The following is a 17,576-nucleotide window of genomic DNA, read 5'->3' as shown; positions in this document are numbered from 1 at the left end:
CAGACAGGAGTTTGATTTTGCTGTCCTAGCAAATAATTGCCTATTAGAATATACTAATAACTCCTGAACTATTTGCTGTTTTCCAGTGCTCAGGAATATAAGCTAAAGGTAAGTATTTATGATCAATTTCAGACTGATTTATTGACTAACCCTCTACGCGTAAACACAGTGGGAAAATAAATTATATGATAACAATTACTGGGTTTCATATAATCACATTTCAACAGCTGATCGAAAAGCAGTGCACAAAAAAAGGAAATTATAAATGTCGGAAATAAAGCTCAGAGGGAGAAAGATAGGTCCAGGGCAACCTAGCAGACTGATGCTAGAGCTAAAAGTACTACCCAAGCTCCTTGGCCTCAACATATAAACACCCACCTGTCAGAAGCAGATACACCACAGCAACCGTGCTGGACGAATAGGATGCCTCCTAAAAGCTGCAAGTGTGTGCGTGCCTACATCCACTGATACATATGCATACACACACACATACATTTATATATTTGTGTGCAAAGTCAATATATACATACAGGCACCAAAGAGGTAAATATGAACTTTCCTTTGAGAAATGACAGCAAGGAAAATTTGAAATGTACATGCTGATTTCAGATAGCCTGAAAATAATTATTTAGCCCGGGGGTCTGAGTTGATTTATGTCTATGATTCTCTTTAGTATGCCATTTCTAATAAAATAGATAAAAAGACAAGAGGTGAACCTCACCAACAAGCACTGGAAGACTGCTCAGTATCAATTAAGTATATTGCTAGCCAACCACCCAATTCATTGCAGATAACTTGAGGAAAGGCAATGGTAAAAACAAGGGATGCTTTCTTTCACGCTGAAATGCGGCATATAATATTATTTGCACATCTCATTCACATGAATGGGATGAGTTTTACTCTTAATGAACACTTGGGGAGCAGTGGGCCCATCACAGAGCAGAAAGCTATTTCTGTAGTTTTTGCATCATCTGTGGTCACCTGAGGGCAAGGCAGCACCAGCAGAACAAAAGGCGGCAGCAGAGAAGTCTGTGAGCCAAGGCTTTTGCAGGGCTCTTGATGGTGCGAATGACTAAACAAAGATATAAAATAGGCTGTAGGAGAAAGCTATTTCCTAATCAATTATCTGGTGTGCCTTTTGAATAACAAGGGAAAGAAATCAGTCATGTTAAGAAAACAAGAGGCTTAACGGATGGTAACAAACCTTGGTATAAAGTCTAACCTTCGATCTGTAAACATAATGTGAGAAATTCCATCATTTTTGTAAGTGTGAGGCTAGTTTGATAATTACTGTGGCCTAAGAAATCAAACCAAAACAGCTAGCTATTCCAAGACCATATAAAAACACAGGTCTTGCTCTATTACCATGGGGCACGCGGCTTCTATTATCAGCACTACAGGGCGAATGGAACACTAATCTCACAGGAGCCCTGAGATAAAGCCACATCTAGAAGGAAAACACGTTTAAGAAATAATGTAAGAATATATACTTTCACTCCAAAGCATCTGACAAAGCACAGGCCACATCCTAAAGCCTGCAATTTATTCAGGCAATGCTTTTGTTGCATACGTCTACCTGCTTTCTATGAACAAACATAAGGTAGAGCCAGCAGGACTGGACTCTACAAACAAAAGCGCCTGCTAGAAAAGCATTGAAAGGAAAGAAATACAGCCTTCCAGCGTGGGGAAGAACATCCGTCACGAGACAAGGAGGGATCCTGGCAACAGCAAACAACATCTGCGCTGATAAAGTTTTCTAGACCAGCACCAGCTGTTTTTCTCCCATCCATAAAGAGGCATAACATAACCCAACTCTCTCTCTTTGCTTTGTTCTAAGGATAGAGTTGCCAATACTTGTATAAGTTCATGAAGATGTTTGCATGGAAGACCCCAGGAAAATGTTCCATGAAGATGTTCTGGACAATGTGTATGGAGCACGTGGGCCATCGGTGTTTTTCAAAGGCTGGAAAAAAAGTCTTAGTCAGTTTTGGGAAACATGATGTAACGTGTCTACCTTAGGAAACAAACGGCTGCCTCGGATAAACTGAGAGTCTGATTTGTGTTTTGGGATTATGTGGGATTGGCCTCACTGACACGGGAGATCTCATGTTCCTAGGTGATGCTTCAATAGTCACTGTCTGATGCTAACAGACCTAATTTAGTAAGACGCTGCAGTCCAAGCCCTTACTGAGACAGATCTCATGCTAACAAATGTGGTAGTGTATGAGGAAACCTTCAAATTACGGTCTTTCTAACGGAGATGCCAGCGTTATGAATCTTCCGCAGGTCCATCTACCATTTTTTGGGCAGCTATGCCAATGGGCATTTCTCATTTGCTTTTTGACAGCAGATTGGCAAGCAATTTACATTCAATTTCACACCAAACCTCCCAGCCTTCCCCCCAAAAAACAAACCAAAACCCCATTCTGTCCCTTCGCTTGTCCCTCCGCCTGTGATGCTGAAGCAGCAGCACTGAGTAGGGTGTGTGCCTTCTGCAATCCCTGTCCATTACAGCTGCGGACCGATGAGGAGATTCTGTCTGACAGAAGTGGGAAAATTCGGCTATGGAGATTGTTTTTGGGGACATTCAGTGCCCAGGGGCTGGGGGAAAAGACTTCTGTCCTTTCTGTTGATTTTTTAGGCTAGTGAGAAACTCCCAGCTGTTACTACAAACACACTAAGAGGAAATCCATCTTGTGTTGTGTATTTGCACACAGTTTTGTTCCATGACTAGAGCTCTTAGGTACCACAGTAATGCAAACAAACAAAACAAGAACTATAATAGCAATAGGCAGGACAGTCAATCCTCATAACACCCTGACAGCGTTCGTGGAAACTAGAAAGAACAGAACAAACAGTGGCTTGGTTGGCATTTTATGGCTTGGATTAAATTACTGAAAAGGTGATTCTTAAAGCTACTTTGTTGTATGCTATAATTTAATAAGTAAAAAATAAAAGAAAAGAACGGGGAAGGAAAAGAGCATTACTTTACAGGTGGGGAAAAATTATTCCTGTGCTTGCTTTACAATCTTTCAGGGGGCAATTAAGCAGGCACAAAAAAGTGGCCACTAAAAGAAATCCCTGGTGCTAAAACTATATTATCTATACTGATGAAAATGGCAATTTTCTCCATGATTTTATTCTGTCTATATTTGAGCTGTTAAGTGTAAGCAATCACTTTAATGAGTCTACATTTTTTTTCTTTTTCTTGTAAAAAATTTTATATATAGCATCACAAAACAATCACCAACATGTCTAAAAGTCACCGCTGAAGCTGGACGCAAGTCCGCTGTAACCAGTCCTTCCAGTGCCACAAGGCACCCACTGATCCTGCTGAAACCATTGGGAGACAGAGTTCCTCAGGGCATCTAAAATTAAGCTGTAAGTACTGGTAGTTTATTGCCTAAACATCAAGGCACTCATAGGGTTTTGTCCAAACCTGAACATTTGACTGCAGGTACATTTTTCTAATTCACTACTGCTGAAACTATGAGAAGCATATCATTGAGCAAATGGTATCAGGGAAGGAAAAGCTCCACTCAGTCATCATCTCTTTCCTCCATCAATGCAGATTATACATTCTACATAGTACATGTGCTGCTCTTCCCCAGACATGTTTAAAATCTGCTTGGGAGGCTTCCAGAACCTCATAAAAATCCCAATACCAGGAATTTCTCTTGGGATTCCCTTATTAGGATTTATTTTCAAAAATATTTTTCATCCCGTTATTTCCAGTCACAAGCACTTGTATTGTTCAAAATAACAACACCCCATTACACTCGTATTTATTCTCTCCAGGTATTTATGAGAATGTCTGAAGAAAGCTAGACACAATCTCCTCAGCCTCCTAAAACTTTGTTATTTTTCTGTGAATTCCCACTCTGCTCAGTCTTCAACATCACTCACACAGGTGACGCCTGCTGCTGAGCACAGAACCGCAGGTGTGATTTTGCCAGAAGAACGGTAAGGTAATTACCATCTCTTTGCCCCGCGATGCACCAACGCTATACATCCAAAATTGCACATGCTTTTGCTGCAACAGCTTTTGTCTCCAACCCAGCATATCCCAAATGTGCGACTCTCTAGACACTGCCACATCTGATGCCTTTCAGTCTTTTATGCTTTCCAGATTTCCTTCTCTCACTGAACACGTATCTTCTAAATTACCTTCTCCAGTTAATTGCCTCAACTCTCCAATTTACACCTCTGAGTATTTGGCAAGAGTCCTACTTCCCTGCCACTTTTCCCTTCCCTCCTTCATTCTACCTGCAAATTATTTCCTTGATCTTCCTAACCATCTGACTTTATTAATCCATTTCGTTTTCTATTTCTGAACTCCTTCCCCTTTCTCTGAAAGGTTCCTCAGACTCAATATTTAGTAAATTCTACTTTGGTTTCTTGCAGACTTCACTGCACCCAATATGGTTTCCTCGATGTACACCTTCACTCAGTGCATTTGGAAACGATGCATTTTTCCTTCTGCAGGTTTGTACTGGAAGGAGGAAGCAAAGACTCCTGCACCACCACTACGAGATGGAGACCAAAGTGGATTTGTGACCCTGCTCTCCTTTCCGTGCTGGCACATTTGAATATTTTCTCCTGTTCCACCTCATGGACCCAACTTTTAAATCTCTATTAAGCTGCTTTCCTGAAATTTAATATCTTTCTACCAGCACAGTCTCTTTACCATCCACATTTAAAATTAACCTTTAATGGTGAGTCTCTAGGGTCTTAATCAGCCTGTTAACACTGGCTGTGTACAAATCCAAACCAGTCCAAAATCATGCAATCATTACCCAGTACAGTCAAAGTAGGTGCTTTTTCAAGAGTTATTTCTTTTTGGGTATGAACTGATCAAAACTGGAACAAGAGCATTACAGATGTCAAGTACTAAGATCTGTTGGCAGAGACCTGTGGGCAAGGCTACGATTTTCCACAATCTTCCAACCTCATTACCTGTGGCAGTAAGCAAGAAAAAAAAAACCAGCCACAAGTAATGGGAATAAAAAACTCAGCAAAAGGTGAGCAAGGAATGATAAGAGAGAAACATCGAGCTCCATCAAAGACCCTATAACATGCGGATAGCCAGAAGAAGCTTGATTTTGACAAAAACTAAAAAAGTAAGAAAAAGCGAAAGGTATGTTTCTTTCGGAGCCTGAGCTCTGCCTCTCCTTAGAGAGGGCTCTGATAGCTGGGGACTGTTTACCCACGAGTACACACGCACTCAATTTGTGTTCCATAAGCCCTTCAAAAATTTGATCTGATCTGGGTAAATGCTGCCATTTTTGCCTTTGCTGGAAGCAGAAATCTTGCAATCACCGCAATATTCTAATCCTACCTAGAAATTCTACTTTTAAAGCAGACAAAGGTAATAAAATGTCCGTACCCATTCACATCTCTGCCCTACACAGTGATTTTACTTATTTTACTTCAAGAAACAGCAGGGATTAGATGGCAAATACACAAGTAGGGCAACGCAAACAGCCCCAGCCCGTATTCCCTGTTCTTCTCTACTGAAATGCATGAAACAGCTCTATGCCTTAATGTGGTTCATCTTTCTCATTAATAAAAGATGAAAATGCATCTCTGCATTATTTAATATACTCTATATATCCAACTCCTGCACACGCTTCAAAAGGGTCTTCAGTTCCTGCCCTCTTCAGAGAAGCATTCAGGTAACTCAGTCAAAAAGGTCCCGGGCAGCAGAGGCTGCAGGGCCATGGCATCTATATGGGATGTATTCATTTATGTCTAACTTGTCCTTAAAAACCTCCAGTGACGGATGCTGCAGCATGCCCGGGCAGCCTCCTCCCCTCCTCACACGTCTGCATAAGAAGTTTTTCCTAATTTCGCTTTTAAAATTCCCTGCAAATAGAGACAGTTGATTCTCTGTGGATGTGAAGAACATCTGAGCACCGCCCTTGTAGTGTACTCCCTAACACCTGCCCTCTAATTCACTGCAAGAAAGTATGAGAAATGTTTTGTATTGCTCCTGGTTTCTCTTCAGGGCTGTCACACTATCATAACTTTTTTACTGACGTAACATGGTGCAAGATGAAAATTAGGCCTTTCATCTTACACGATCACACACCCTCTGAAGTCCTGGCTCAGGAGGACACCTTTCATGTCAGGCCCTGGAAACATTTACCCTGAGGTTTATACCTCACCGTGGTTAGCTTTTTCTGGGTCCGCACAAGCCTTCTTACTGCTTCCACAGATAAAAAAATTGTTGCCCGCCCTTAACATCACATTTTCTGCCCTAAGAAAATCAAGGCTGTGCCTTGCCTCATTGCCAGCCATCTGCTCCCAAATCTTGCTACATTGCAGAGGAGCGGCTGAGCTGGTCCTTCAAGCGGCCATCCCAGCCTCTTCAGTATGAGGCTGCACAAAGCCCTGCAGGAGCTCCGCTGGACCTACAGCCGCTTCTGTCCCTGAAGAAAGAAAAAGCAAAGAAGCTGATGAGAGGTGTTCTACCTGTGGGGATGCACTGGCCCTGGGTTCTCGTGGAGCTCAGGACTGTTCCCATCTGTTTTCCTTTCACCAGACACTAATGTTGTCTTTGATTTTAGCTACCTGCTTTTTTTGTTGCTGTTAAAGATGTTCTTTTATTCCCTACCCTCTCGCACAGGTCTGTTCATTCATACAAATCCTAATTTTTCTGTCTGCGGGTACAGAATTTAGCTTAATTGCATAATTAAGATGTCCATCCTTGACTTAAAGCCCCTATACAAATCACATGAAAAGTACATGCTGAAAATTTCCTAAGTCTGCAGGATTTACAGACGAGAGAACTAAGCATAGTAGCACAAGTTATGGACTTTCAATCAAAATGAATGCAAATATCACAAAGCACATAGACCTTCCCTTTGCAAAGGTACACTGGTAATAGAGGTTTAGAGGCAGAGTTAAGGTTAGTGGGGACAGACCCTCGTATTTCCATGAAACACGCTAATAAATAAATAACTTTAAAATAATCTTACTTTAAAATTATTTAACTCAATCCAGTTTGCTACTGTTTTTTTTAAAGCAACCTTTTAATTCCCCTCTTCTCTTTCAAGTTATGAGCAGTTATTTACAGCCCAAGCTCTGCTTCAGTTAATTGTTTTGTCTAGAAATACTAATTAGAGATCAGCAATTTCCACCGATGTCATTACCACAACAAATCTTAAGGAAGAGCCTAGAAACATATTTCTTCTTTTTCAGAGGCAAATACAGCTTTCAGAGTGACCTTCTCACACTGAGTTCATATTGACTCAGACATCCTTCATTCCTCTATATTAGCATTTCTAAATCACAGAAATGACATCAAAGAAACCATAAGGGTCTGACTTTTATCACCAAAATAAATTCTGATTTAATGTACTCTTTGCAATACTTAGGCACAATAGAATACATGATTAGAGCATAGTGGAGTTAACAGTATACCCATCGTGCCTTGTTAACTGAGGATGCACGGTATACTCCCACTTAAAATTTGAACTTTGTAGCTTTTATGGGTTTAATTTAGACCCTTGGGGCTACATATGCATTGAAGATTGGACACATAACATCCGTTACTGTTAAAAGTGGCTGCACACACAGTCATTGATGTTTAACACAGAAAATTAGCTTTTTCTAATTTCATTTCTGATTACTATATCTTTTGTTTCAAAAAAACCCTAGCCCACAGTTTAACTAAAATGTCCTGAAAATGACAAATGTTTGATTTTAGCTTTGATGGCATGACTCTGAAAGAAGCAGAGCAAAGCACAGCTAAGCACATGGGAATTTGACTGAAACCAGTAGGGCTACTTATACCCACCAGGATAAGGATGTGTTCAAATGCTTTTCTGGATTGGGACCAGAACCCGGTAAAATCAACCCCTAAGACCTAATTTTGAGAGCAGACATGCACACAGTTTTTAGGTGGGTTTGGTAAGAGAGACTATTATTAAATTTGTTTGACAGATCCCTATTTAAGATGCACATTTTACACACCAGATGCCTGCCTGAAGCTGAATATTTCAGGGGGAAAAAAAAAGTCAAACAAAATGGTTGGATCATTTCTGAGAAAATACATAATTTGATCTGACATAACCTAGCCTCTGAGTTTTTTAATTTGCAGACTTAAACTGTACCCCCTCATACTTCATAGCAGCTCCGTAAGTAAAATACAGAGGGAGATACCTTAGCCTCTTATTTGTGCTATGGGTATATCACACGTGTTCATGCCATAGTTTGAAAGCATGCACTGTTTTAAAATGTACATGTATTTTTAGTAATTAAATTCTATGAGTAAAAATACATTTTAGATTTATATATACAAATCTGATCTCCAAAATTATACATATATTCACTGTTCTTTTTTTAAGAAAGAGCCAAAACCATCTCCTTTATATAACATTCATTCATTAAGCCTAAAAATGCCTGGTGTTGCCTGATGCAAATAATACAAACCTACCTATGAAAGGTGTTTTTTAATTAAAAGCCCATTTTGTGATCTGGCAATGTGAAATAAAGGGCTCTCAGACTGTTAAGTCTGACAATACTGAATTGGCTCTTTGTCTATGGCACAGATTTCACACTTATCTGCATGCTTAAGTGCCACGCTGGACAGAAACTAAATGACAGTCAACCTTCCAAAACAAACCCGCAGGGGACCTGGACGAATGCTTGGTATATCAGGAGGTTCACTCTAATAAGATGCTACATCAGAATAATGAAGAACTATGCCATTTGCATTCAACAGAAACAGACAGTAATTCTGTGGCAATTCTTTCACACAAGTCAATGTTCTGGCATCTTAAAAAACCCTGCAAAATCCAGCAAATGATGAGGAAGGCGAGCGATAAGCAGGTCAGCCTTATGCAAGGGTCTGCCTAATTTGGCTAACTATCAGTGGAAGAACTCTTTTTTTGCCGATGGATCTGCTCAAAAAGGGTTCGTTACAGGCAGGGTTTGATCCAATGAACTCGGGCTGCAGTGCAAACTTAAGTATGATGCCTTGAAAGGCAGGGGGGTGATTTTTCGGTCATGGCAATGATGCTTTTGACTCAAGTTGAAGGAGGAGGAGCAGACCCTCTGCCAATGCCACTGTCAGGCTCTGATGGTAACTGCACACACTCGCTCAATACACAGGCAGCTGCTGTGGCAACAGTAAATGCTTCACCTTGCCATGCATGAGAAGGCGTATGGTAAGCGTGACATTGAGACCTCCTTCAGTCACTTTTGTGTCCTTCGTGTTCATCCTGGCCTTGTATCTTCAATACTTGAAAGCAGCTTCGTTTTTCTTTTTTTTTTTTTTTCTATTCACTTAATCAACCTACGAAGACAGAGAGAGAAAAAGAAAAGTACCATTGAGTGGCTGAAGCTACTCTGAACTGAGAATATCATGTTGTACAAACCAATTAACATTCCTCCCTTTGATTCTCTGGACTACAGTTTAGTGCTGAAAAGGCTCCTTTGATTATTATCCCTCCCCAACCAACTCTTTAGCCCTTCACCAATTACAAGATAAACTCCCTTTTGAAACCTTAAAAATTCTTTTAACTTCCTGTATTTTGAAGCTGAAAGTACAGAGCACAACAGAGTGAAATACAATGCTTTCTTCTGACTACCACTTTCTCTCTGTTATATGCAATGTGTGTATATATGTGTATATGCAATATATATATGCATTTTTACATGTGCCTGGTGCTGTTTTAATTTCTCTCCCTGTTACTACCTTTCTCTTTTTTTTTTTTTGCTCTTGCAGAAGAGATATTTTTGTTTTCTCTCCAGCTAGAGAGAAATTAATTCTGAGCCTAAACACTGATCCTTGCCAGCAACAGCAGATGACACATTATCAAAGACATCTGAGTAACTAAGAGCCACTTGCTGCTGTAAATCTGGGCACTGTCTGACTTTGTTTTCGTCTACCAGGCCCAGAGGTGGCTCAGTCCCTCAAAGGCCAAAGCTGAGCTTCAGCCCTAAGTAGAAGGAAGTTTTTTCTTAATTCCTAATGACAAATTGCAGATTTTCAGTCATTTACAAAGCCATAAATATCCTAAAATGCTAATGAAAGCTGCAAGGGCTGGCTTTGAAGGGATAAACAAGATGCATTATGAGTTTATTAATGCAAGGACATTTATCAGTACAAAAAACAATGGGAGCAGGAAGGAATATTACCAAAGGTAGGCAAATTCTATAGTAGAAAAAGCTTAGAGACTCCTTATTCGTTTTTGTCCTTTTCAGGCCTATCTGCTAGAGCATAAAACCCTTAAACAGACATCACGCCTCTCAGTAACCATCTTTTATTAATGACAACCCTATTAGCTTCGCATCTTGGAATGCTATTTGGAATAGCCAAAAATTTGGCTAGCTTGGGCACTGGCTAATGAGCACCCCTAGGGACAACCATTTTGTGGCTCAGAGCGTACAGCAGTGTCTCACCAGGGTGGCAGGCTATTGTTCCCTTTCAGAGACTGCTCAGATATGGGGTCAAACTACTGGAGAGACCTACGAGATCATTCCCCTAAAAATGCTGGAGGTAGTATCATGCAGACTGTTTCATCAACTGTTTAAGCTCCATCTTAAGAGCCACTAAGCGCTGACATACTAGACCAAAGTAAAGCCCATCTTAGTTGAGCGTGTTATGTGTGAGAGAAGTCAACAGCTAGGCTTAAAGAAAGAGCACAAGAAACATGTATGGAGTCATCCCTGATAGCCTTGCTGAGCTGCCAGCATTCAGCGATTCAGGATCTTCTGGGAGACTGCATCCAGACCAGTATTTTCAATAGCCATTGGTAGACCACACCTCCATGAATTTGTCTAATCCCTTCTTGAATCCATACATCTGGTCTCCAAAAGTTCTGGTCTCACAGGTTAATTATTAGTGTGGGAAAAAGTGCTCCACTTTACGTGGTTTTAATCAGCAGACCGTTATTTCCCCTTGTTACACATTTTGCCCTCTGTGTATTATCTGAAGACCATCCCAGAAAGTCACTCCTCTGATGGCTGATGCTTCTCGCTTCAGCCTGAGCCTGCGAGCGGCCAAGCCACTCCTGATGTTTTTGCCACTGGGAAATACACTGGAAGATACAGAGTTTTCTCTCAAGTCTCTGCAGGAGTACTTAGGACCACAGAGAGCTTCTGTGCCTTTGGTGACTGCAAGAATAAGAGGCAGACATGCTTGAGGAGGGGTGAAAAGAAAGAGGGAGAAAGAGCAATTTAAACTCCTCCTTCCTAAAAGCAAATTCATTAATCGCTACCACAGAGCAGCTCCCGCCTACCTGCTCCATTGCCAGGGCTGATTTTCCCTAACCCAGCACGGATTCAGTGTATTTCATACCATATGCTCTACCACCCAGACCACAGCCACTGAAATAAATCCCATTTATTCTACATTTCTAGGCTTATCGCTTACACTACATATCACCTATCCAGATGGCGAAAAGCAGAAGAGAAGCAAGGTGTCTGGGTGAGAAGGCAGAAAACAGAAGCAGCCTGGCCATGCCTCTGATGCACCATGTGTGCAAAAGGGTGAGAGGAAAATGTCCCAGGGCAGCCAGTAGCAAATGACAGAGAAAGGTATCGGGCTGTGTTCTGCTTCTTTAAGGTTAGACCAGGACTCACAGTAAAATCTGCAAGTGGGTGACCATGACAGTCCCTTCTGACAAGTGCAGAGGGAGGAGCAGAGGAGGAGACTGCGGTTGTTCCCAGACTAAGGAAGGGAATGGTCCCATGGTGCTCACCTGCTCCTTGCCGCTTGCTGAGAGAAATGCTCTGGCTCTGACAGCCCAAGCATTTTCTGCTCAGCTCTGTCAAAAAAAAAACAAACAACAAAACAACAACCCAAAACCAAACAGGAGCACTTTGGTACATAAAGAGTAGAATACATCTCTGCATTCTGGACTTTACGGGAGCAATACTGGCCATCTGAGATCTCTGGGACATGTTTGGAAGATTTCACATAATGGATGTGTTTCAAGCAGAAGCAAAGTATTTAAGACCTGTAGACCAAAATTTAGTGATGAAGGTACAGCTATGTTTCTAATGAAATGTATTCCCACGTGGGAAAAATAATCCCCGACCAGATACAGGTTTACAGTTGCCATGGCCTTTTACTGCTGTGATGCTACAGCAGTATGCTCACTTTGGGAAAAATTTTGAAGAAAAGCCTGTTCCCAGACAACAAACCAACCTCCATCACTGCAATCTAATTTTTTTGGAGGATTTTGTCTTTGCCCCTCCTCCCAACAAGCTCAAACTCTGGCACCTGGTACTGAGAAGCAGAACAGATGTCTGGGGGAGGGCTGAGAGCGTGTGTGCCTGCAAGGAGTTAGGCAACTCTGTGAGATACAAAGGGAATGAATTAAAAAAGGCATCCTCACATGATAAGGAAGAATATGTGAAACCTATACATATACCATGAAGAGAGAAGAGTTTTTACAATGCCAGGTCATTTACAACTGCCCCAGTCGTCCTAAGAGTCCAAGTATTCTGGTAAAACATTTACAGCTTTATAAAGTAAACCTACAGGACTGTTAATTACCTGATTATTTCAGTTTTAAAGACAGATTAAAATAAAATGCATTGTTGTACTTTATTATTTTTAAATAATTAAAGCAAATTTTTCCACGGACATCATCGTAAACACGTGCTGGTCTAGATCTCTGCGTGCATGGAGATGTCAGATCATGGCACAAGGAAGAGAATGGTTTCCTCTACAAAGCCTCCTACCAGCCAGCAATACATCCATGTATTTATAAACCTACTGTTGTAATATATGAGCACATAATGAATATTTAATCAGTAAAATAATTTCCCTCTCCTTTGCAAAATCAGCATTTTTACTATGTTCCTGGCTTATGCGTGCCTCTCTGTGTGAGCAAACAGAAGGCTAAATACGTAAGGCTTTCCTTTCTCAAGCTCTGTGTGACGAGGTCCCATGGCTACTCTGGGGGCTGGGAGAGTTGAGTCTCAGACTATGAAAAAAATCAACGTGTCACACTTTTCCTGATGCCAGAGGAAAGTCAGGGGACTCCATAGGTGAGCAGAGAGTATCGTGCAGGCAGCTACTGTCGACGGCATGGCTGAATGTTAACAGTGAGTGTTTATGCACTTTACCCTGCCTTCGGCAGAGAGCTGGCAGCAACAGAAGGATGGCTGGATAACATCCTCCTTCTGACCTTGGGACTCTGGACAAGAATGCACAAAATCCAACATCCAGGGCTCTGCAGCTCCAGAAAAAATCATGCCCAGGGAACAAAGGACAGTAGATCACATCAGATAGTTTCCAGCAAACAGCAGATCTTTGCCTCCTGTGGGGCTGAGCATGAACTTTTGAGGACATTTCCACTGCTCTTTATCATGTAAAAAGTGAAAATTTCTCTTTTGGTAGAAAAAAGCATCCAAATGCATTAAAAAAAAAAAAAGCCTTTTGAAAACTCCAATAAAATGGACATGTAGTCTTACGCAAATTTTTTTTTCTGCAATTACGTGTTTCTACATATTTTCAGTATTAGCTATCCCAAGTTGGCATAAAATGGCATGTCCTATATGCTCACTATTCATTACATAAGAACCATCAATTTTCTAACGTGGTTTTTCTATAATTGTTGGTAGATTAAATAACTAAAACAACAAGCAGCTAAGCCACGTGTTCACCAGATTACTAGAAAGAACAACACCGTTCCTCAAGGATTTCACTGAATTAATAAAAGCTACTAGATGAATTATATAGCCAAAGGGCAGTGACACAACCCCCCCCCCCCCCCCCCCCCCCGGAGGGTAGGAATCCACATGGCCAAGGGGGTAGTGTGAGATGGCTGCCTGAAGCCTGAGACATGAAAAGTCAATCTCATGACCCTCTTTCTTCCTTCCAGCCTACTAATTCCCTCCCAAGAAAATAAGCTGACCATTGCAAAGAATATGGCTGCACAGTGCTGAAAAAGAAATATATATATATGTTTTAAATCTCTAAGGTTACCACTTCAGGCATGCAGGATAAGAAAGCCTTTGACTCCACAGCAGGCAGGGATGCCAAAGATGAATAAAATCAACATAGTACCAAGGTAGACATCAGGCAATTGATCTTTGAGTTTAAAGCCACAATAAATTATTTGACATCCACGAATCTGCCAAGAAAGCTACTCATCTGGAAGATCCAGAGGAATGAGAGGGGGGAGGGAGAGAAAGAGATGGTGTGTACAGGCTGAAATGGGACAGAGCTGCACAGTCACAGTGGCATGAATAAAATCAACATAGTACCAAGGTAGACATCAGGCAATTGATCTTTGAGTTTAAAGCCACAATAAATTATTTGACATCCACGAATCTGCCAAGAAAGCTACTCATCTGGAAGATCCAGAGGAATGAGAGGGGGGAGGGAGAGAAAGAGATGGTGTGTACAGGCTGAAATGGGACAGAGCTGCACAGTCTCAGTGGCACGCTGGAAAGGAAAGATGCAGAGGGGAGAGAAGGAGAAAGACAGGGAGAAAGAGAGACATGAAGATTCAGATGGCTGATACAGAGAATAATGTGAGAAGAATCAATGTGGAAGTAAGAACTGCCTGAAAACATTCAAGGAGGAAGCCTGCTCTGGTATGTGAAAACTTGACCGTACGGTTGTTAAATCTGAACCTGTCAGGAAAGATGAAACCGGTCAGAGCACCCAGCACAGCATTGCCTGTGCTTGAGCCTCAAAAGGGACTCGAACCTCATTATGGTGCTTCATCACCATCAACAGAAAGATGTAATTATGAAGAAAGCAAGGAAGAATCGACAGATAAAATTAAAAAGAACAAATTCCAGTTGTTCCACTGGAAGAAAAAAAAAAATTATAACAAAGAAAAAAGAATGGGGGAAATTATAGTGACATTCAGCAGAATCCATGTCTAATTTAAATGAGGACACTTAAACTCAGTCATCTAGTTCCCATGTATCTGTAGGTTTCGAGAAAAAAATCTTCAATAAGGGAAACATAAGAGCATCCAGTCTCTCACAGTAAATCTGTCATTTCCATAATATATGGAAACATCCCAAAGGAGGAGTAGCTAAGCAGCTGATCAAGCTATAGGGATGGGGGCAGGAAAATACAGGGGCTGAACAAGGAGACTAAGACATGAGTGGAGTAACCTGAAGAAAAACAAAGAGCATTATCATGAGTTATGAAGAACTGGAAGTTGGACAGTAACACACTGACGTTATGAAGGAATAGTTCAGAGTTTGGTTTATTTAGCAAGAACTCTTAAAAAAAAAGTGTTGTTAAAAAAAAAAGAAAAAGATAGAGTCAATAAAGAAAACTGGAGAGAACTGAAACATGGGAAGCCATGAAAAGGCTGTAGCTAAGTCCTCTTGATCAGAAGCCTCCCAGGTGGATGGAGACCTCCCGGGAACTAGAAGCAGCACATGGCCAGGGATCATAATGAGAAGAAAGGACCTGTGCTTTCAGAAGAGCAGCGTTCTTCAGGGACAGATTTATGCTACTTACATGATTTTAGTCTTTCATTTAAACTGGAGGGAATGTAGAAAAGGAGAAGGAGATTGAAAGGAACGTAAGAAAATTACTACAGGACAAGAATTGATGACATTATCAATAGAAAACAACACATTCAGCCATATATATAAGGTTTAAAATTAAAAATAAGCTGTCTGCCACAGAAAGGTTCTTGCTATCCAATGCAGAAATAACCACTTTGCTTTCAAGTTCTTTGATAAGCTAAGCAGTTATTATCTATGGCTTTTCACTTGAAAGTAACATCTCTGGATGTCAAAGGACTAAACAGTGTAATTATACAGAAAAACACTGGCAGAAGTTAAAAAAAGACCCCACGACCCAAAGTGAAATCAAAAGCAAAACCAGCTCCAGTTGTATTATTTTGTTTCTTTTCAGAAATGGTGAAAAGTGATAATGATCAGCAGCTATTTATGGTCTCAGCTGAAGCAAAAGAAGACTGGACATTTGCTAAACATACACTTCTTCAGTTTATGTGTCAACTGAAGGATGAAGATATCTACTGCTACTAAACCATGTCGTTGCGAGGTTACTAAGAACAAAAGGCTCACAGGATGCCCACAATAACATAACAGTAATAACAATGACAACTCTTTAAAGGATTTCCCTCCCAATAATAACTATTTGGAAAAGGAGAAATCACGCTTTGAGGCACTCCAGTTTTATACAGAAGCCTCTCCAGGAGAATCTGGTTAACGAACAATAGCTAGGGAAGCAGGTGCAGTATTAACCTTTCTGCTTTACCAGTTCTATCTCCCAAATTACTAGAGAGGACTGTACATAAAGGAATGAGATTATACATTTTATTCACATTCTTATCATTTATATCCCAAAATAGTTTTAATGTTAATCTAACTCTTTATAATGAAGTGAACAATATCTGCAGAACCTGGTTCCATTAAATCGTCATATCATGGCCCATTTTGAGGAAGCTGATAGTTGGGATGGGTCCAAAAATCCAGAAATAAGAAAATGGAGGGGGGAAGGGGGCATCAGTTGGTAAAATGTTTTTTCACTAAAAAGAGAGAACAAGGTTTCAGGAAATTCATAAATCACATGCTCAAAGACATCTAAATAACAATTAACTAATAGGAAAGTAAGCTGAATATGGGCCACTGAAAGCAATTGAGTATACAAACAGATATACAAAATACCTGTTTTACAAACAGTGGTAAAATATTAGCTCAAAAGTCAAAGGGGATTAAAGAGCAGCACGTTATTGCACCAGTTAACAGCTACCAACAAAAGACAGTTACACATCTTAGCAAGCCATGTGCTCCTTTTACTAACTATTGTAAAAATCTCTGTATCTCTGATATGCTAAGCTCTGTGGTTACTACAGATATCTGGAAGTAGCAGGTTTGCCAAAGATGTGAAACTGATAAGGAAATAACAGATTGAAAAAATAGCAGAAAAACTCTTAAAGGCAATAGCAAGCATAAAAACTGGCAGGACTCCAGGAGTGCTGCCTTTCAAATGTAATTTTATGAAGCATGTAAAGCAGTACTAGTTTTTCCTTGAGGGATATGTTTAACGCTATTTTGTCAGAGGACGGACCTGTTCTATCTATAGAAGAAGCTGTCTTTGTGTTCTCCCCCAAACGAGAAATACCCTTACCCTGTATGACTAACATAGTTACATCTCATTTGCTGAAGATCACTAGATGTCAAATAATTTTTGAAGCGAACAGCAAAAGATTAGAGACTTATTTTTTCTATTCTCAACAGATGGATGTTTAGCTGCTGAACTTGACGTATATGAGCCCCATACTTTAAATGGACCACTTTTCCTCACGCTGATCAAAAAGCATATGCTTCAGCCAATGGCTGTGGTTGTTCCCTTTTTGTTTTATTAAAGGAAATGAACAACAACATATTTATTGACTCTTCTACTTATAACATTTTCTGTAAAGCCTTTTGAGTAAACAATATGGCATCGTGATTTTATTGCGGGAAGAAAACTCACAGAAGCACAATAAAAACTATTGTCTCATTGTTTACAAAACCATTTCCTAATATCAACATTCAATGATGAATTACTTATATAAATTAATATCAAAATATTATGCTGTGTGTGAATAGACAGCTACACATTTGCCAAA

At 40.4% G+C, this 17,576-nt stretch overlaps 1 protein-coding gene across 1 annotated transcript in view; it reads right to left on the bottom strand.

Moving 5' to 3' along the window:
* The window catches only part of LOC103899689 (poly(rC)-binding protein 3), a 53,611-nt gene extending 44,325 nt beyond the window's left edge, over positions 1-9,286 (bottom strand). The window contains exon 1 of the mRNA XM_009280197.1: positions 9,149-9,286. Within this exon, the coding sequence (XP_009278472.1) occupies positions 9,149-9,226 (78 nt within the window). The 5' untranslated portion in view covers positions 9,227-9,286. The remainder of the gene's footprint in view (positions 1-9,148) is intronic.
* Positions 9,287-17,576: the final 8,290 nt, after the last annotated feature.

The sequence above is a fragment of the Aptenodytes forsteri genome, unplaced genomic scaffold (genome assembly GCF_000699145.1).
Source record: "Aptenodytes forsteri isolate BGI_AS27 unplaced genomic scaffold, ASM69914v1 Scaffold114, whole genome shotgun sequence".
In the NCBI taxonomy this organism is placed as follows: Eukaryota; Metazoa; Chordata; class Aves; order Sphenisciformes; family Spheniscidae; genus Aptenodytes; species Aptenodytes forsteri.
The sequence above is the reverse complement of the archived record's forward strand: the minus strand, read 5'-3'. Positions and strand labels throughout refer to the sequence as shown.